Source organism: Daucus carota, chromosome 5 (genome assembly GCF_001625215.2).
Source record: "Daucus carota subsp. sativus chromosome 5, DH1 v3.0, whole genome shotgun sequence".
Classification (NCBI taxonomy): Eukaryota; Viridiplantae; Streptophyta; class Magnoliopsida; order Apiales; family Apiaceae; genus Daucus; species Daucus carota.
The window spans coordinates 30,714,248-30,735,983 of record NC_030385.2 but is presented as its reverse complement, the minus strand read 5'-3'; the positions used below and the strand labels follow the sequence as shown (position 1 = coordinate 30,735,983).

The 21,736-nt window shown below is 32.6% G+C and overlaps 3 protein-coding genes and 1 long non-coding RNA gene across 4 annotated transcripts; 1 reads left to right on the top strand and 3 right to left on the bottom strand.

The window, feature by feature from the left end:
- Positions 1-6,495: 6,495 nt before the first annotated feature.
- On the top strand, positions 6,496-8,101 carry LOC108222503 (transcription factor MYB36). The gene is made up of 3 exons (XM_017396423.2): positions 6,496-6,757; positions 6,868-6,997; positions 7,224-8,101. Exons 1-3 carry the CDS (start codon positions 6,622-6,624, stop codon positions 7,951-7,953), a joined length of 996 nt encoding a protein of 331 aa, XP_017251912.1. The 5' UTR covers positions 6,496-6,621; the 3' UTR covers positions 7,954-8,101.
- A 1,899-nt stretch (positions 8,102-10,000) lies between these two features.
- LOC108222145 (uncharacterized) lies at positions 10,001-11,870 on the bottom strand. Its single transcript, XR_010291876.1, has 2 exons — positions 11,757-11,870; positions 10,001-10,574 (listed from the first exon to the last, which is right to left on the bottom strand). It is a non-coding gene; the product is annotated as an uncharacterized LOC108222145 (long non-coding RNA).
- Positions 11,871-14,219: 2,349 nt separating this feature from the next.
- On the bottom strand, positions 14,220-16,918 carry LOC108220955 (uncharacterized). Its single transcript, XM_017394854.2, has 2 exons — positions 16,833-16,918; positions 14,220-14,979 (listed from the first exon to the last, which is right to left on the bottom strand). Exon 2 carries the CDS (start codon positions 14,959-14,961, stop codon positions 14,422-14,424), a length of 540 nt encoding a protein of 179 aa, XP_017250343.1. The 5' UTR covers positions 14,962-14,979; positions 16,833-16,918; the 3' UTR covers positions 14,220-14,421.
- A 1,022-nt stretch (positions 16,919-17,940) lies between these two features.
- LOC108222467 (uncharacterized) lies at positions 17,941-20,635 on the bottom strand. The gene is made up of 2 exons (XM_017396388.2): positions 20,550-20,635; positions 17,941-18,704 (listed from the first exon to the last, which is right to left on the bottom strand). The coding sequence occupies exon 2, from the start codon at positions 18,694-18,696 to the stop codon at positions 18,217-18,219; it is 480 nt and encodes a 159-aa protein (XP_017251877.1). The 5' UTR covers positions 18,697-18,704; positions 20,550-20,635; the 3' UTR covers positions 17,941-18,216.
- Between the last annotated feature and the right edge of the window lie 1,101 nt (positions 20,636-21,736).

Here is a 21,736-nt window from a genome sequence, read left to right as displayed (position 1 = left end):
AATCGGCAGGATTAAGATTTGGGCCTAGATAATTCTTCCGTTCTTCGGTTTGTTGGATACTTCTTTATCTTTTCAAACATATTTCTTGATTTATACTTCTGCAAGTGGGCTTTCAGGCTAGCTAGTTGTCTAGTGGCTACCATGGAATATTAGTGTGATTGTCTTCTATGTTTAAAATCATGGAAATAATTATAAAAAATAATATATATCTTTTATTGTTGAAGACAAATGAATAAAAAGCAAATTTTAACACAGAAATTTAAATGTTTCAAACGGGACACATTACTTCGCAATCTTTTGACATGATTTTGACCTTACTTTTTTTTCTGTCAGGGATTTTGACCTTACTTTCTTTCTTCTTCCATTCACAATTTGCTCCTTGCTTAGAATCAAGAAGTAGGCTGCAAATAATCTAATCAGAGAGCAGAACTATTTTCAAGAAATTAGCCATTTCAAGTTTCAATATATACGATATAAAAAAATTACTTCAATAATACTCTAAAATTTTAGAATACTTATTCTATTCATTATTCTTTGAGACACTAAATAATCATTTCTCATTTTATTTTAATTTTCTTTCACATTATTTATCTCCTTTTTCATATTGTCCTTTTTAATGATTTTAATTTAGTATAATAGTAAAAAATAGATTAAAAATTATTATTAAACTTGCGATTCATAATGTCTCAATTTATTAAAATATATATTTTTATTATAAATTTAAAAAAATCCACCTGGATGCTCTAGAGGCCTAAAAGATCATGCCATTTCATGAGTTTAAGCAAGTTGATAAATAATTTGATGCAACAGAAAGACATGCGCGTCGTCACCAACTTTGGTAATTTGGATACAATTAATACAGCAAAATTGCAAGGTCAAATATGATGATACCATCAAATGACTTCCTCTAGCTACAGTGTTCTCTAGAAACAGTACAAACTCTCGACACCTAATGCACCTAGTATTGACTTTTCTCTTGCGGGGTCAATAACTTATTCTACAACTTCTACACCTTCATCTATTCTCCATTTCTTTCTCTCTTCCGATTTGGCTCTTTGCATGTCTAAAATAACAATGTAAATGATTTTCTTCCATGTTTTTCTTTTGTTGCAATAATTGTTAGAAGAAAACGTAAGCTCTACAAATGTGTTGAGTCTGTTGCTTGTTCAACGAAAATGCAGAGGGGAGGCACAAGTCAATAACGGAGTATAAAGAGGAGATGGGTTTGTTAGAAGAACGAGTTGACTAAAATGGTTGAGTGTCCAGCACTGCGTCCCTTTGCAGCATCACTTAGTTAATTATTACTACTCCATCACTAATTTACATAAAGTGCATGAGAAATCAGGTCCAATGAGATTTTCTTGTACTAGTATACAATGTATATGCGCGTAAGGAAAACACAAGTCATTACTGTCTGCATCAAGGAATCACAAAACCGTGTTTACGTAACATAAAATATAATACTCCTCGGTCCTCATTATCTCTATCCAAATATTTATAGAGGCCGTTTAGAAAAATACATTTCATTTCAAATGATAAATTTCATATTATGATAAGATTTAAGTTATCATTTTAAATTCTCATATTTATACTGATATTTAAATGTATAAATTTCAAATAAAATCCAAATCAAAATTTCCAAACGCCCATTAGAGCAATTGCGTATAAACTTGGGTGTCGGAAGTCCCAGTTTTAACTTTTTGGCATCATTTGTCAATCCTATTGACCAGCAGTGTCCCCCTCTCAGGTCAGTAACATGAGAATGCTATGCAATGTATGATGTATCAGTACTTATTAATCCAGTATATATACTCCTCAGTAACTTGATCGACACCAACAAATTCATTATAAAAGTAATTAAATCAGGTTCCATCATCAAAGCTACAATATAGACGATTTAATTGTGATAACTGAAATTAACAGTCTAGTCGGAGAAAATCTAATGACACGTAGTTATAAAATATATGTACCTGATTTCGAACAATCAATTATTACTGCGATTTAACATGATCTAATTAATCAATGAACTAGAATAACAAAATTTAGTACGATCTACTATCCTATATACAGAAAGAAAACGAAGAATAGATCATCACAAAATCCAATATATGGGTAGACATATGCTGTCCTAGACTCCTAGTAGCGGATTCGAAAAAGGGATACTATTATACCACTACAAGAAAAGCGGGCATTTCTGACCGCCGACGCGACGTCCATGTCAGCTGAGAAAAAGTGAAAGGAGCCCACGCACCTTATAACCGACCGATTTAGAGCGGTCGGTAACGTCGGTCGTAAATGACCTCACTTTTCCGACCGGAGTCGAGTTGGGCGGTACGTCGGTCGGAAATGTGCGCTTTATTTCTGACCACCGCTGTCGGTCGGTTTTATTGGTCGGTTATGTCCTATTTTATTGTAGTGTATAGAACTCTCGACAAAAAACTAGATTTTATTAAAAAATTGAGAAAAATAATAATTGGTCATCAAATAAGTGTTGGGGAATCTCCCATCATGTAATAAACTTAACTAAAAATTATTAATACATACTATAGAAAAAATATAAAAATTATGTAAAAAACCAACTCTAATAGTATATTTTCCTTGTCTGTAATAAGATTTCATATCATGTATAATCATATTGAAGTGATATTTTTATTTATCATAATCAATATATTTAACATATTATTTTTCAAAAATATAATCAATCAATATAATTATTACAATCGAAGCACAATATCACACAAATTTAACAAACTTTACACGATGTATTACATGTATAATTTAGCCAATTCCATCGTAGATAACTTATGCATGTTCATAACGGAATGAGAATTCAAAATAATTTAGGGCCAAATTATTAATAAGTATATATTCTGCTTATGTTCACTGCAGATGGGGTGTCTAAAATTGGAGTTCTGCCTAGCTAGCAATGCTAAAAATAAAATAAAATCATTTAGTGTTCCACCACAGCAGAGTACGTTTTACTCTTAGTTAACCCGTGCCAATCCCGTCCTCTGGATCATGAGAAAACTTAATATGTTTCCCCGGATCGATCTGCTATTCTTCACAATCAGCACCAAGTCAACTACTATTTATATATACACGACATTATATATAACAAACTCTTATTTATATGCATCTGCAACTGCAAGATACCGAGAGATTAGGTTAGCACCTATAGCTAGCTAGCAAGCAATTTCCATATAATTGTACGTACATAATTACCCAGCCAACCTATTAAGAATGTCCAAGCTTATCTTCTTGACAAGAAAACCTCTCAACAGCTCTCTTCAAAAGTCTCGTATTTGGTCTTCTTGATGATGTATTCACCAATATTTTATATCTAAGACAGTGTCAATGGGTTTAATATGTATGTGAGGAAAAGAGAGATTCTAGGGTTTAGAAAGGACAAACAGAAGCATGCTTCTTCTATCCCTAAAGATGAGATGATTAGGAATATACTAGTATTTTGCATGGGGGCGAGCAGCTTTTGAAAATTTTAGACCTTTCTCTTTGGGTATTTCTTTGTAAGTGCGGTTCCGGACCCTATTCGTCTATGTTTCTCTCAATATTCAACCGCATAAGTGTTAATTAAGATAGAAAATTAATAAAGTCAATCGCTAGTGGGTGTTAAGCTGGCTTATTTAACTTAAAAGGTTTTGAGTTTTTAAGGCCCTTTCTTTTGTGTTTTCATCCCCTTTCTGATTTTTTTATACCGTAGCCAATTAGATTCAAGCAAGTTTAAAGATTATCATGATTAAATATAATCGACGAAATCGATGATTAATCTTATGACCAACGACAACTGAGCTGCGTATATATTTCTTAAAGAATTAGGAGTATCCGTAGCTAGTTTCTGTAAAGCAGTTTGAGTATCTAGAGTATCTCTATGCATGGATATTGCTAATCTTTGAAATTTTATTATTGAAAGATCATAAAAAATTATATATATTTTTTATTTTTTTTTGTCAGGATCTACATACTCGTAGATGAGTTGTATCATAGATACAATAAGAATATTATTTTCATCCGATAAAGTTTATCATCTAATTGAAAGATTCGCAAGGAAATCTCCGGACGTTTAGATAATAAGACTTTAAAGTCTGATAAAAAAAACCCGTAAGGTATCTTTCCATGATCCTGAAAATCAAAACAAGCAAAAAGAAATATAAGAATGATAAATTAAGTAGAAAAAGTATATGAGGGGAAACTAAAACCAAAAATGAAATATAATTCCTGACAAAAATATAATAATATAACATCTTATTCAATAATAAAAATATTAGAACTTATAAAAAATAAGACACAAATATGTAAAGTTATAATGTTTAACCAACGCAAGAACTTTGGTTAGACACACAATACTAAAAAAATCATAACACATACTATCTTTTCCTATGAAAACAAAAATACATAAACAAAAAAATTTAAAAATTTTTTGTTAGGAAAATAAGGAAAAGAATAATCCTTCTCTTTAAGAATTTTTTATTAAAATATTTAATAATATTTATATCAAAATCAACATTAGTTTTTTTTAATAATCAAATAATCCAATAATTAAACAAAGAGTAATCATAGCATCACAAAGGTAAAGGATTAATAGATTCTAACTATTACTCCAAGAACAAAATTTTCCGCACAAATATTTCAAAGACAAAAATTATATCATCCCGTAATGATCCAAAATATATGGCACCAATTATGGCCACCAAATAATGGTACAATCTTCTTGAACAATGGCACACAATTAATTTTCATTAATAATTAATAAATCAACAAATTTAATATGTCCATTAAGCCGAGTAAATGCACATGAAAACACTTACCAAACAGGCAAACACACATTTCAAAAACATGAATACGATCAAATAAACCCCTAATGTGTATACATTTAAATATAATTTCGCAATTACATAAATATTTAATTCTATCTAAGGTATAACCGAAGAATTTAATTCCATCCTATCCAAAATTATTACACACTAAACACATATATATGTATAATATATAAAATTATGTCATAATTAAAATCAGTCGATATTCAAATAATAACAAATCAATAATCTATTCGTACATGCAACTAAAAACAATTTAAAAAACTAAAATTTTTAATGTAGAAGATCAAACACTCACTAAACACATCCATCGATCAACAACTACCAAGAACAAAGAACACGTATACAACACATATAGAAAATTAAAACGAACCCCATTTTCGATCAATACTATGATCGACCACAACAAATCCGACCAAGACAAAACATGTTTGAAAAATATAGGCCACTAAACTCAACAAAATTCACTACCTAATCCGAATAAATTCCAACAAAGTTACAAATGAATTTGATCAAGAAAAAAACCAACAAAATAAGCGAGAAACACACTACAAACATCAAGAAAAGATATACCTTTTAAAGATGAGAGAATTTGATTATAAATAATATTAAAGGAAAGATGTTACCGATTTTAAAATAAAACCAAAAAATCACCATCCTGAATTCTGACGAGAAAGAAGATCGGAGTCGAACTGAATAAAAATATAAAAGAAAGAAAAATTTAAAAATTATATATTTAATTTTTCTTTCTTTTATATTTTTATTTTTATTGTTTAAACTTACTAATCTATGACTTGTGTGATTCACGAATATATTTTAATAGTTAAAATCTACATTTTTCATAATCCGATAAAATTTGATCTAATTGTTCCAATTTTTTCTACAATATTTTTAAATATCTTCTACAATTTAATCAACATTCATAACAATTAATTTTATAAATTGCAGGATTCTATATTTTATAATATAAGAATAAACAAAATAATTATCTTAATAATATTAAAATTGAAATATATTAATGATTAATTGATACTTGTGTTTGAGATTACTTATACACAAATTATAAATGTTGATAATTAAAAATATTATTTATAATTTCAAAAAAATATATTATTTTATGATTAAAGATAACCACTTCTATTTAAATGTGTACTCCCCCAAACCTAACTCTATTGTTTCCCGTATCCAACTCGATCGGATGCACAGTTCATCCAGATTGTATAGTTTATAAATTCAAACGGATGACATTAATTTTACCATTAATCTCTCATAGTCTCTCAAGAGCCAGAGGTAGCCAATAATTAAAAGGAGCAGCTAACTCAATAATAGAACCATTTAGTGTGAGGCAACAAATTAACGTAAAGCATGGAGGTTTCTTGCTCCAGTTTACTTGTATCGTTGTAGATTATTGAAAACCAAAAAGCATTTCAATGTTTAATCCCAAGATATCAGACACATTTCTGTACTTATCTGCCCTCTTGCATGTTTAATAATAATTAATCCAAAAGTAAGGGAGCGGATTGCTGAACTAATCCAAAGAATGCGATACATAAAGTTATGCACAAACCCTAGAAGATTAAGAAGAGACTATTCCCCTATAATATATTAATCTATATTGACTTTTCTGTTTAAATTTGATTAAATCCTTCTATAAATGCTTGGTCTCCGCTTGCTCATTCCCCCAACAATCAACAACAACTTCAACTTGTTCTGCATTTGGCTAGTCTGCTACTAAGAAGGAGAATTAAGCAGAAGATTAGAAATACAAACACATATCGATATTCTCGAGATGGGCCGAGCTCCATGCTGTGACAAAGAGAACGTGAAGAGAGGTCCCTGGTCACCTGAAGAAGACGCGAAGCTCAAGGATTATATTGAAGCATTCGGCACTGGCAATAACTGGATCGCTCTTCCCCAGAAAATTGGTAACTACCTGCCCTTGTCTCCTTATATTTGTTCTTCTATTTGGAGTTATGCATGTGACTGAGAGAAAAAATGTAGAAAACCCTAGCTAACAATTCTTTTTAATTGGCAGGGTTGAAGAGGTGTGGGAAAAGTTGCAGATTGAGATGGTTGAATTACTTGAGGCCTAATATCAAGCACGGAGGATTCTCCGAGGAAGAAGACAACATCATATGCAGCCTCTATATCAGTATTGGAAGCAGGTTTTAATTCCTGACTAATGCCTTTATTTGTCCTTTGTTGTTGTCCATGAAGCTTTTGTTTTGAGAATATACGCACATAAGTAGCACTACAACAAATAAGCCTATTTACTGACGGATTTTTAACACTAAATCTGTTGTAATTGGTCCAATATGATAACTCTGTGATCTCGTTTCATTTTAATCTTTGTGTGCCTTGCTGATGCCGGATTGTTTGGTACTTTATTAGGTGGTCTATTATTGCTGCTCAATTGCCTGGAAGAACTGACAATGATATTAAAAACTACTGGAACACCAAACTGAAGAAAAAGTTGCTCGGAAAGCGCAAAAACTTTAACATGAATTCCCCATCCGCCTCTTCGAGTCAGGACACGAAACTTGCAGATCCCGCAGATGATAATTCCTTGAGCAACTCCGCGATGGAAAGGCTTCAGCTCCACATGCAGCTTCAGAACCTCCAGAACCCTTTTTCGGTGTTCAGTAATCCTGCGGTTTGGCCTAAACTGAACCCTCTTCAAGAAAAGATGATGCAGACCCTTCAATCTTTTAATGACAACTCAAACCCTTTGTTTCAGCCTATGACGATTCCCCAGCCTGGCCAAGGCCAATATGATCAACTCTATGAACCGAAATTAGATCAGATCATTTCAACAGGCTTCGAGGTTCAGGACTCGTATGTCGTCCAGAAATCAGATGGACAACAATCGAACTTGGGAGTTCAATCAGCGTCGACATTCCAACCGGAGCTTGATGAATTTATGAATAACAACAATGCAGTGGGAATGGGCGAGTTTGATTGTTTCAAGGAAATAGAAGGTTCTAGAGATAGCATGATGTGGTGGCCTAATGATCAGTTTGACACCAATTCTGCATCCTCCAATTCTTGGGATTCTGCATCAACTCCTCATCAGTCTGATCAAGTATACCAAGACTTTGCTTTGAGATACAATGTTTACTAGCGACTGAATAATTAGTTAACTTAAGAAGGATCCGTATATGTTTATTTGAATGTCATAAGGAGAAAGTATATGCTTAAAATGTTATAGACTCCGATTAGAATCGAGTTTTGTAAATTTATTTGAATAATATATGCTGTTTTTACCCTCATTGTATTGCTGTATTAATTGCTAGATGTTTAGATAGGAGATGGCCGCTGGCTTCAAGTAATTTGATCATTTCATGTGTATGGTTAACAGAGATCATCCTAACAAATAAACTTGCTGGAAATTTGTAAAGAGCGAGTTAGGCATGCGATTCGAGTCGACTTGCTCGCAAGCAGCTGGACTCCACAGAAATCTTTTCATTATATCTTAATTTATTTGAATTTTCGTTTGAGAATTTGAATAGTTACGACTATGATGTGTTGAATTCCAACTCGTGTTTATAGGATGCATGATTCAATTCGAAGATGTTTGGAGTACAAGCTTTGGATTTATATACACAAGATTTTGTTCGACCGCTTCGTTTAACCATTTCAGACTGAACATTACCAAACTCAACTCAAAATCACTTAGCTTGAATGAAATAAATCACGAACGACCGATAAATGCAATCAACCCGCATTAGGCTTAACTCCAGTATTAGCGACGGTCAACTAAGATCATGTTTCTTGGAGTGAGCTGGCCATAATCACTGATAGGAGTATAAGCAACAAGCAAGTCAATATATTCGTAACCTGTATGAATGGAAAGTCAAAATAATCGAGTCGAGTGAAAATGAGTTTGAGTAAATTTATTTTTCTGAAATAATCCCTTATTTTTATCAAATAAGGAATATAAAATAACTCTTTAACATTTACATCAAAAAATATATATAAAAACATACAATTTTTTTTTACAAAAAGTAGAGCTTTTTTAAAATAAGTGATTATGAAATACCCACAATGTACCCTTACATGAAATCAATATATATCAACCATTTACCTTACGTGATATATGAAGAGCTGAAAATGTATTCAACTGGCTACATATGCTAACTGCATCACTCCATCCCAGAATAGGACTTGTAATACATATAGACAACCCCTGCCAGCATAACATTTATAAATATACGAGATTAAGGATTATACAAAGATGTTAAACTCCAAATATAACATCCCGACGAATATCATAACACTATAAATTATTAAGGTCCTCACTGTTATCTTTGATCGTACAGTTGACATGTTTCATTAACCATTATTGATGGACATGCACAATACACAACTACAATCCACAAAGGTTACATGACCATCGGCAAATATGGCACTAGCTTTTGATTAGAACTTTCTGCTGCTTCTCTAAGGCTTCACAAAAAATATGGCTAATACAAAAATCATTAAACTCAAGTCCAATCATCAAAGAACTACAAGCATAAGTATTACTCCTCCGTCCCCCTCAATTGTTTACATTGGAGGGGGACACGGAGACCAAGACAATATATGAAAAATGAGTAAAGTTAGATGAAAAGTGGTTAAAGTGGTGGGACCTATCAATATTTAATAATAGATTTGAGATTGTGGAGGAAAGTTGTGGGTGTAATAGTAGTTTTTATTGTTAAATATGAGATAGTGGGGGAAGATAGTGGGTGTAATGATGGAAAAAACTTACTATTTATAGTAACGTAAAGAAATGAGAGGGACATCCCAAAATAGTAGCCGTAAAGAAATGAAAGGGACAGAGGGAGTAGTCCCTAAACTACTTTATCACACAGAGATGTAGCAAACAAATGGTGGGAGGCAACACGTACATCACCTAGTTCCAACCAATGACCACAGAACATATTCAACATCAAACAGATTGAGAACAAATAAATTAGATACTGGTAGTAGTGTATGGTTAAAAGTCTAACAAATCTAGCAGAACTGAAGACATAGGAGCAGGATTTATATATAAAACAGAAAGCTAATAAGAATATGTTTCCAAGAAACACAGACTTCAAAACAATCCTAACCAAAAAAAAAAAAAGAAGAGATCTGTTGACGTTAACATCAACAGCAGAATAAAGACAATTATAGAGATACCAAGATACCAAGAAATGATTTAGCCAAATTCAAACTGAAACAATAGTAAGATCACAGTTAAAATCTCTGCTCCACAAATTTAAACCAACAAGAGTACCATCAACAAAAAGCTAGATAAGTAGTTGCTAGCAGTAGATTCATTAGGCTAGAAATCCAGATAGAAAACATTTCATAACCCCCAGGATACATGCCAAAGGGGGATGATGCCAACACCTAATACTTGTTGTATTTGGAGTAGTACCCAACACTTTTGTTGTTGCTGTTGCTGCTCTTATCAAAGTCAACATGCTTCACCCTGTCCTCGCGGTAGTACTCAGTATAGCCGCTTTTGTCACCAACTTTGTAGGTAGCAGATGTGGTGTTCTCGCTCTTGTAACCATGATTCCCAGACCTGTCCACAAACGGTTCACCGCACACAGTCTTATCCTTAGCAGTGAAGCGCTCATAGCTTCCAGTCTGTTTGTCCTCATTCTTAGCACGGTATGTCTGTTGATACACATTCACCTGATTTCCACTGCTTTTAGTCATGGACTTTGAGTAACTGGTACCATAGGCACCGAGAGCATATTCTTCTGCCATCTACATCCACCATGAGCATAGGTCAGACGTTTTATATGAAGAACACAGAGTGTTTGAATAATTGAATACAATCTAACGTTTAATATGGTCAACAGACGTTTATTAAGCCGTTGCTTTGAACAATAAAAGCTACTTAAGCATAATATACAAAACTAATAGTTTCCGAGTGCAAGCAGAAAAGTAGCAGATCGTACTTGAGCAAATGTATTAAGCTTCAACTATATCTTTTCCTAACTTGTCCTGAATAGTTAGGCTTTAACCTAAACATATACACTCCACAATGATTTCATACCTAAAGAAAAGACATCAGACACGTAAAAATGCTCATAATGCTAACTCAAAGCTACACATATACACTATCAAGAAATCATATCAGGTACATCTATATATCATCACCACTTTTTATTACTATATCGCAGATCGTAATTGTCATATTAAATGCAAATATAAAAACAATGTTAGAAACTACGAGTCTATAACCAAAAAAGAAGGTATCAAACGTAACAAATCACGATCCTGCCAAATACAGAGGACGTATCTATATCAAACTGCCGTAAGATAAACAACATAGTGATACTTCAAGCATTCAACCAAACCTCTACTCTCCGTTGTATTTTATACACCGTAAACAAGCAAATGAGACAAAAAAATTAGCAGTAACAGATCTCAGCACTGAAGCCATTCAGAAATTCAGATCTGGTGCATAAAATTCATTTAAACGACACAATCTTAAACTACCAGTCCACGATACATCGCAATTATGGCTTTCTCGAATTCCAGAATAAATATTGTAAAGCTAATTTATCAAAACTCAAAACTCATCAAACATATCAAACCAGGCAGGAATGATCTACATCTGTACTAAAAACAAATACACATATATTACGAATATCAATATGACCACGCGGTGCCTCTCAATACATGTATTTTGCAGATCATGAATAATAATAGCCAGTAGCATGTAAAATCACCATAACTGATTCGTGTGTAAACACATACAAAATCAAGCATAACATAACATGATCAACAACTGTACGGAAAGAATAATTTCACAAAAAACAAACAGTTAAAAACATGATCAACACATCAAAATGAGAAAAATAGAATAAAATATAGAGAAAAATAAACGCAACAAGCATATGTATAAGCAGAATATGAAAAGATTTGGAGAAATGAACTCACAGTTTGATGAAGAGATGAGAGGGGATGCTAGGGCTTTTGCTGTAAAAATGAAGCTCAGTGGTAAACGAGAGAGTTGTGGAGAAGGGGGTTGTTATTTATCAAGGGGAGTGGTTAATGGGATAAGCGTTTCGTTAGATGATTCGATATCAACCGTTGGATCAAAGATATTTTGATTTACTTTATTTGTAAAATGATTTGACGGGTGTATTTACATTTTTACCTTATCCAAAGCAAGGTAACTAGCTATTTTCACGGTAAATATAAGATTTTTTGAAAAGCAGAAGATACGGTAACAGTAAATTTTGAAAGTGAATCGTACGTACTCTATGTGATACTGTCAATCTGTCATACTGTGTCTCCAGTGAAAAGGAAAACGTTACTGTATAATCGATTTTTTTTTTTATAAAAACTGTACGTATTTATAAATTAAAATCTGAGTGAAAAAATAATTCACGTGATTTTCGGCCAATAAATTTATCGCGGTACAGTAACAAACCAGACTCGGAGTCTCTTGTACGCTAGACATCTTACCTTGTTGCCTCGATTTTATAAAAGATGCTGCAGGTAAACAAAATGGTAAAGAAAAACTGTGAATATATGTACATGTATGCGGTGATGAGCTGCTGCATGATGGTCCATAATCATTTATCTTGTTTTTGATTTCGACATGGTTCCAAAAGATTACCCTTAAAAGATGGTAATTTTAAAGCAAGTTATTAACCAAAAAACTCAATCAACTTATTACTTTTTTGCCAAAAGATTTTTAAATTTTTTATTTCACTAACAACCCCAGTAAATTTTACTAAATTATATAAAATTATATAAAATAAACCACGGTTAAATTTATCAATCTGAATTGTTAAATATCTTTATCTTATTTGCATTTCTTTATACACGTATGTGCCACATATTGTCTATTCATTAATAAATATAATTTTTTCCTTTAATATTTCATAATATTATAATTTCATAAGGCCACGCTACAGGGAAGATCTAAGTGTTTTCATCATTTGTACCGAAGAATATATTATTTTGACCGTTTTATAATTTATTTAAACTTAATTTATATTAATTATTCTACTTAAGCGTCTAACTTCTACGAGTCATATGTATATATATATATTCTACTTGAGGATAATTGGGGGATTGTTATTTTATAGTATCATATTTTATAATTTTGATTTGGAAAATAATATGAAAATAAGTGAAGATGTGCTTGTCCAGGTTTGATTTTTTTTTTCCCATCGTTTTCTCTTCTATTATATTAATTTGATATGTTATAATTTGTCAAGTAAGCTATTTAATCATCATGATTACTTGTTAAAATTCACAGACACGAAAGTATGTATCAAAATCGTAAGTTATATTTTATTTTAGATCTTGTAGTAAAACTTCACAAAAATAAATTTTTTTAGTTTTTTGATTAATTTTAATCATGTTGCCACATAAGATGTGTTAATCATGATTAGTCTATATCAGCGATAAGTAACTCGATTAAATTTTTCATAAATTTAGTAAAATTTATTGGGGTTGTTGAGGAAAAGAAAAGTTTAAAAGTTTTTTTAGCAAAAATATGAAAAGTTGATTGGGTTTTTTGGTTAATAGCTCTTTTAAAGTATAAGATCTCGGTATATTTAGTATTAAAAAAAATGAAAAAAAAAAAAAATCTCCCCGTATGTGATAATAAACTTTGCCGGTATTTTGATAAACGTTGGTGAAAGTTTATAGGAGAGCTTTTGATAAACTTGTTGATCAAAATAATAACTTATATTTTTATGATTATATATTATTTCTGTGATTTAATTATTTAAATATTTTGAGAGTTTGATAATTTTTTATTTATAAAAATAAGTTTTTATTTTTATACACACACACGTATATTTAAAAAGTACGGAGTAAGTGATTTATTTACATATTTTATTTTAAAACAAGTGACTTGCTAAAAATGATAATAAGTAAACCTAAACAATTTATGTTTTCCAAAAAGAAAACTTATCTCCCAAGATATTGAGATCCTATCACAGTATTTACTTGTATACTATCCAACCCTGGACAAGGTCACACAGCAGGACAAGAACTTGCTACACTGGCCGTCGCCTCCTTATCTCAGTGACAGACATGTTTTCTTCTTTTTTAGTTCCGTGTTTGGAATTTGGATTCATCAATTGCAATCAGATTGCACAGTTACTAATACAGTCAAATTATATCATATGCATGGCTTATGTCCGTGAATTGTGATGCCTGTGTTCGGGGTTAAAATATAGTGATCACTAAGCAAGCAAGCATCCATCCACTTGTTTGCACTCTAGCTTATCTGTTGTGCATGCAATTAGTTAATGAAGTAGTACTGTAGACGCTAGGGAGTATGACATGATCGGCTATGAGACCCAACAGTGATTAATGTAAGATCCCGAACTAATTACAACGAAGAATTTTAACATCAAGAGCAAAAGAGAACAAATATGGAGAAACTAAGGAAACAAATGATTTCGAAGCCAGTTTTTAAACCAAACCTTAGTAATATCCCAAACTAAATCTGCAACACACAATATTAACCAACAGAAGTACGGATAGAAGCTAGATAAGTTGTTCCAAGTAGTGAAATTCAAGATGAAAACATAGATAGCCCCCAGGCTGCAAGCCAATGGAGGATGATTGGTAAAACCTAATACTTTTTGTATTTTGGGTAGGACGCAACAGCTTTGTTGCTGCTGCTGCTGCTTTTGTCAAAGTGGACATGCTTCACCCTGTCCTCGCGGTAGTGCTCAGTATAGCCACTTTTGTCACCAACTTTGTAAGTAGCAGATGTGGTGTGCTCATCCTTGTAACCGCGATTCCCAGACCTATCCACAAAGGGTTCACCTGCCACCGTCTTGTCTTTAGCAGTGAATCGCTCATAGCTCCCGGTCTGTTTGTCCTCATTCTTAGCACGGTATGTCTGTTGATACACATTCACCCCCTTTCCATCGCTTTGAGTCAAGGGCTTTGAGTAAGTGGTACCATAGGTACCAAGAGCACGGTGCTGTTCACCTGAATATCCTTCACTTTTCGAGTTGGTCTCTGAGTCAGTGGTACCATAGTCACCAAGAGCATAATCTTCATTATCTGAACAGTCTTCGTTTCCCGTCATGGACTCAGGGTAAGCGGTCTCATAATCATCAAGAACATAATATTCATCATCAGAATCTGAATACACTCCTGCCATTTGATACTCTGTGTCCACCTAAAGCATAACTATGAGATTTATCAGATAGATATCGCAGAGAGAACGTGTAGACAATCTATCTAACAGGTCAGAATTAGTTCCTCCCCAAACCAATAAAAGTTACTCCTTATTTGCCAAATTCATCACACACAAAAAGAATAGGTAATTTGCAACCAAAATGTAATTGAATGCAAAATGTAGATGAACTTTGATTATGCAAGCTTTTCAACATGTACTCTACTGAGTGCATTTAACAACAAATACAATCCCATCAGACCTGTACGATATACATCAGGTCCTTGAAAATCATAGCTCAATGCACTTCAAACATCAAACGCACACTAATCATCTTGTACAAAATAGGGAAGTGAACATCAAAGCTACCAGAAATGGAATAGAACACTATAACTAAAAATAGGCAGAATCTGTTGGCAAAAAAATAATAATAAATAAAAAAATAGGCAGAATCTTATGGATTTAGTGTCACCATTTTGTACTACAATTGCTACACTTCATGACAGTCTCATAGTAATATCCAATATCATCTCTATATATGGATACTAAACTGAAAACGTCAACATAATGATGTCAAAGAAACCAGAATATGAATATTTATGTAGATATTAAATTTATGACCATTTTTAGCAGTATATATACTGCAGATGATACTAGTCACATTACAAATTTACAGGTCAATATTAACTCAATATGTGAACGCCACAAACAAGGGTATATCCGTATATGTACAAGAGATCAAGGTTAACATAACATGATCTGAAAATAGAGCCAAAAATTTATAAACTAGAGACGCATTACAGCAACAAAATTTGCAAAAGCAGAACAGCAGGAGTGTACTGAGACAAACAGAACTATGTATAAATAAATCCAACCAAAATATACACAAACACATATAAACAGAATATACATAAACTTGTGTACATAAAACTACAAATAAATCCAACCAAAATATACAAACACATATAAACAGAATATACATAAACTTGTGTGCACAAAACTCGCATCTTCCAGGGTTTTTCTATGATACGAGGAGCCAGTTTTAGCTGTGAACCAGATGTATATATAAAATAGAGGTCTCAAATATATTTTAATTAATTGGCAGCACACGATCTCAAATGTTCACCAAAACATCTATTCTTCAAGTTTTAACACGGAAAACAACAAATTAAGACCTGTAACATAGATATCGACGCTGAAAATTCAGTAAGAAGATCTAAACTAGACGATTACAGTACATTGGACTAATATCTCGCAACACAGGGAAACTATCAAAAATAAAATAAGTCGGAAAGCATCTGCAACTTATACAGGTAAATACACTACTCCCTCCTCTGTCGATCGTTACGTTACTTTTTGCACGATTTTTGAGAGTCCTATAAAGTATAATTCCATAATATTTTTAAATTTTTTAATTTTAAATAAAACTGTTTGCCGTTTAAACTTTTATTAAAAAAAGAAAATTAAAAAAACATTATGAACTATACTTCATAGGAGTCTCTAAATATATGCAAACACCGACCGTAAAGAACTTGCCAGACGGAGGGAGTAGAACAGTACATATTAAGCATATGACAATTTTGTATTTCTATGAACATATTTTACAGATCAACATATCATGACTGTCATGTTATATACAAAAAATTATTATCACAGTATATTAACACCATAACTATACGCATAAGAAATCAAGCTTAACAGAACATGATCTACTACTGTACGGTCAAAATAACAAACCATAAAAACAGTTGAATACATGATTAACAACATAACAGCGAGACAAATAGAACTAACATAAAACGAGAATATGAGTAAAGATAAGATGAATATGCAATAGTTATGTTAATAGAACTCACAGATGAACAAACAAGAGGAAATGCTAGGGCTTTTGCTGTGAAAATGAAGGGGTAGTGGAGTTTTGAGGTTATTTGTAATGTAAAGTAACTATAGAATTAACAGTGAGTGAGATGAGCCGATTCTAACCGTTGGATTGAACGAAAGTTACTACAGTACTAGTTACTGTGCTCGTGTTGTAATGGGAAGTTGAATGATTGATTTTTTTTATTTTTATTTGACAGAAAGTTGAATATTTGATTGATTGATTAAAAATCTTAGCCTTTTGCCGGCAAATATTCAACCCAAAATTTTGCCAAAGATATGTTGGTCGTACGCTACAAAATTACTATAGAGTATATGTTGGCATAAAAATTTTAAAATCATTCCTTTTGTCACCATTATTTTTTTACACTTTTTTTTTGAGATTTTCTTTCTAGTTTTTTTTTTTAAAACCTTTTTTCTCGTTTTTTATATTTTATAACTTACAAAAGATAATATTTCCACAATTTCTTCACTTTTATTTCTTTTTCACACTATTTCCACTCCAATATCTTTTTTTTATATATTAAAATCAACGATCCCACCACTTCACCTCCTTTTCTTCCTCTTTTCCACTAATTTATATATATATTTTTATCTCCGTGTCCAATCATTCAATAAAAAATAGGAGGGAGGGATGGAGGGAGTATAACTTTATAAATGATTAAAAAATAATTTTAAAATAAAAAAATAAGAAAAAAACCTAAACAATTTATCTTGCAAGATATTGAGATCCTATATATCACAGAATTTACTTGTAAACTATCCAACCCTGGACAGGTTCACAGAGCAGGCCAAGAACTTGCCACTAGCCGTCGCCTCCTTATCTCAGTTCCAACCATATTTTCTACTTAAGAGTTCTGTGATTGGATTTATTAATGGCAATCAGATTGTACAGTAACTAATACAATCAAAATATATCACATGCATGTCTTGTGTCCGTGAATTGTTAGGGCTGTGTTCGGGCTTAAAATATAGTGATCACCAAGCATGCACTAGTTTGCACTCTAGCTTAGCTATTGTGCATGCAATAAGCTAATGAAGTAGAAAGCGAGGAAGTTTGACATGATCAGGTATGAGGCCCAGCAGTGATTAATGTAAGATCCCGAACTAATTACAACCAAGGATAATTAATCAAGAGCAAAAGCAGTTTAAGAACAGATAGAAAATGATTTCAAAGCCAGTTCTGAAACCAAATCCTTAGTAATATCCCAAACTAAATCTGCATCACACAAGTTAACCAACGAAAGCACAGATACTAAGAAGCTAATTAAGTAGTTCCCAGTAGTGGACTGAAGCTAAAAGTCAAGATGGAAACATAGATAGCCCCCAGGCTGCATGCCAATGGAGGGTGATTCGTAAAACCTAATACTTTTGGTATTTTCGGTAGGACCCAACAGCTTTGTTGTTGCTCCTGCTTCTTTTGTCAAAGTCGACATGCTTAACCCTCTCCTCGCGGTAGTACTCAGTATACCCTCTTTTGTCACCAACTTTGTAAGTAGCAGATGTGGTGTGCTCATCCTTGTGACCACGATTCCCACACCTATCCACAAAGGGTTCACCTGCCACCGCCTTGTCCTTAGCAGTGAAGCGTTTATAGCTCCCAGTCTGTTTGTCCTCATTCTTAGCACGGTATGTCTGTTGATACACATTCACCCCCTTTCCACCACTTTGAGTCAAGGACTTTGAGTAACTGGTACCATAGTTACCAAGAGCATGGTGCTGTTCACCTGAATATCCTTCACTTTTCGAGTTGGTCTCTGGGTCAGTGGTACCATAGTCAACAAGAGCATAGTGTTGTTCACCTGAATAATCATCATCATAATCTGAATACTCTCCTGCCATTTGATACTCTGAGTCCACCAAAAGCATAACTATGAGATTTATCAGATAGATATCGCAGAGAGAATGTTGTAAACAATCTAACAGGTCATCATTAGTTCCTTCCCAAACCAATAGAAGTTTCTTATTTGCCAAGTTTGTAACACACAAAAAGAATATAATTTGCAAGCAAAATATAATTGAACTTTACTTATGCATGCTTTTCAACATGTACTCTATTGAGTGCATTTGACAACATATACAAAACCCCATTAGACCTGTACAATTTACACCAGGCCCTTAAAAATCATAGCTCGATCAATGCCCTTCTCACATCAAACGCACACTAATCATCTTGTACAAAATCGGGAAGGGAACTTCAAAGCTATGAGAAATGGAATAGAACCACTATAACAAAAAATTAGGCAGAATCTTATGGATTTACTGTCACCATTCATTACTGCAGTTCATGAGTCATATTAAAATCAAATATCACCCCTATACATGAATACTAAACTGAAAACATCCATATAATGCTGTCAAAGAAACAAACCAGGATAAGAATATTTATGTAGATATTAAATTTATGACCATTTTTAGCAGTATATACTGCAGATGATGATACTCATTCTACATCTTACAGGTCCATATAAACTCAATATATGAATGCCACAAATGAGTGTATATGTTACAAGAAATCAAGGTCACCAAAACATGATGAAAATAGAGCTAAAAATATATAAACTTAGAGACGCATTACTGCAAAAAATTTACAAAAAACAGAACAGCAAGAGTGTACTGAGACAAACACAACTGTACACAAATAAATCCAACCAAAATATACAAAAATATATATGAACAGAACATACATAAACTTGGTATATATAAAACTCGCATCTTCCAGGGTTTTTCTATGATACTAGGGGCCAGTTTTAGCTGTGAACCAGATGTATATATTAGAGGTCTCAAATATATTTTAAATAATTGCAACACACGATCTCAAATGATCAAATGTTCACCAAAACATCTATTCTCAACGTTTTAAACACGGAAAACAACTAATTAAGACCTGCAACATTGATATCAACACTGAAAATTCATTTAGAAGATCTAAACAAAGCAATTACAGTACATTGGACTAATATCTCGCAGCACAGGGAAACTATTAAAAATAAAATAAGTCCGAAAGCATATGCAACTTATACAAATAAATAAACCACTCAAACAATACCCCCATCTCATTCATTTTTTTATACGGTTCCTTTTTTAGGACATCTAATTCAATTGTATAGATTCATAAAGCAATAAAATTTTATAATATAAAACTTTACACCCACTGTTTCCTTCCACTACACCTCCTTTATACCTTAAATATTAGCGGTCGCACCACTTTACTCACACCATACCCATTTTATACATTAAATATTAGTTGGTCCCATCATTTTACCCACTTCTCCTACTTAACTTTACCAATTACACTTCTTCCTAACTTCCGTTCCACACAACACCATGCGTATACTACTCCCTGGGACGGAGGGAGTACATATCGCATGTGACAATTTTGTCTTCCTAAGAACATATTTACTACAGATCAACAGATCATGATTGTCATTTATTTACAAAAACTTAGTATCATAATATATTAACACCAGAACTATATATCGTGGCGAAAAAAAAAAACACCAGAACTATATGTATAACAAATCAAGCTTAGCAAAACATGCACAACTACGGTAAATTAACAAACCATAGAAACAGTTGAATACGTGATTAACAACACAACAGCTAGACAAATAGAAGTAGATATGCACAAATATAAAACCAGAATATAAGTAAAGATAAGATGAATATGCAATAGTTAAGTTAATAGAACTCACAGTTGAAAAAACTAGAGCAGATGCTAGGGCTTTTGCTGTGAAAATGAAGGGGTGGTGGTAGTTTTGGGGGTCATTTGTAATGTACAGGTAACTGTAGAATTAAAGGTGAGTTAGATGAGTCGATTCTAACCGTTAGATTAAAAAAGTTAGTTCTAGTTACTGTGCCCGCTGTAATGGTAGATTGATGATGGTAAATTTTAATGGGAAGTTGAAAGTGTTGATTGATTGATCGAATATCTCAGTCTTTTGCCAGAGATATTTAACCCAAATTTTTGACAAAGATAAACTCTCTCTGTCTACTGCATATCTGTATAGTATGAGGTGTTTGGTTGAGTTTAAAATAAGCGTTTTTTGCTTAAAATAAAAAGGTGGAGTAAAAGTTAGAAACAAGAAAAGAGTTATAAGTGATTAAAGTGTTTGGGAGATAAGCAGAAACCTGAAACAAAAGCTAGCATTCTTAACTTTTATAAGTGCTTCTTGACACAAACGGCACAAATAAGTGTTTCTAACTTATAAACCAGAAGCCCGGCTTTTAAGCCGGAAATAAACACCCCCTGTATATTGGGAACCCATCACGCATGCTCTTGTAAATATTGTTCTCTAATTAATTTTAAAATTTTTATTTCTCTAAATAAAAATTTAGATGATAAATTTTTATTTTGAAAACAAAATCTCAAAAATAAATAATAAAATTATATTTTATAAATATATTATAATACATGCCAATCAGCAAAAAAATATAAAAAATTAAAGTATACGGAGGGAATATGGGCTTAGAGCATCTCTAATCATACAAACCCCTTAGCTAAAAAATGAGTTGGCATTCCAAATATAAAAAATTTAGACAACCTGTTGAAAAAATCATACTCCAACCACGTGAACTTGTTGTCTATAATTTTAGTCAATCTCCTATGGGTAGGGCTGTTAACGAAACGAATTCAAAATGAATATTTTAATTTTCATATTTGTATTCGGTTTAAATATATATATCCGGATTTGTATTCGTTTATTATCCGAATAATTATTTGTTTTCGTATTCGGATTCGGTTAGATTCACGAACTATTCGTATTCGTTTAAGGTACTCATTTAAAACAGAATGGAACTAAATAAGTGAAGTGCTAACCCGTGACAAAAGTTATAAACTCTCATGCTTCACCAATTCAAGCAAGCTATAAAGTACTAATTA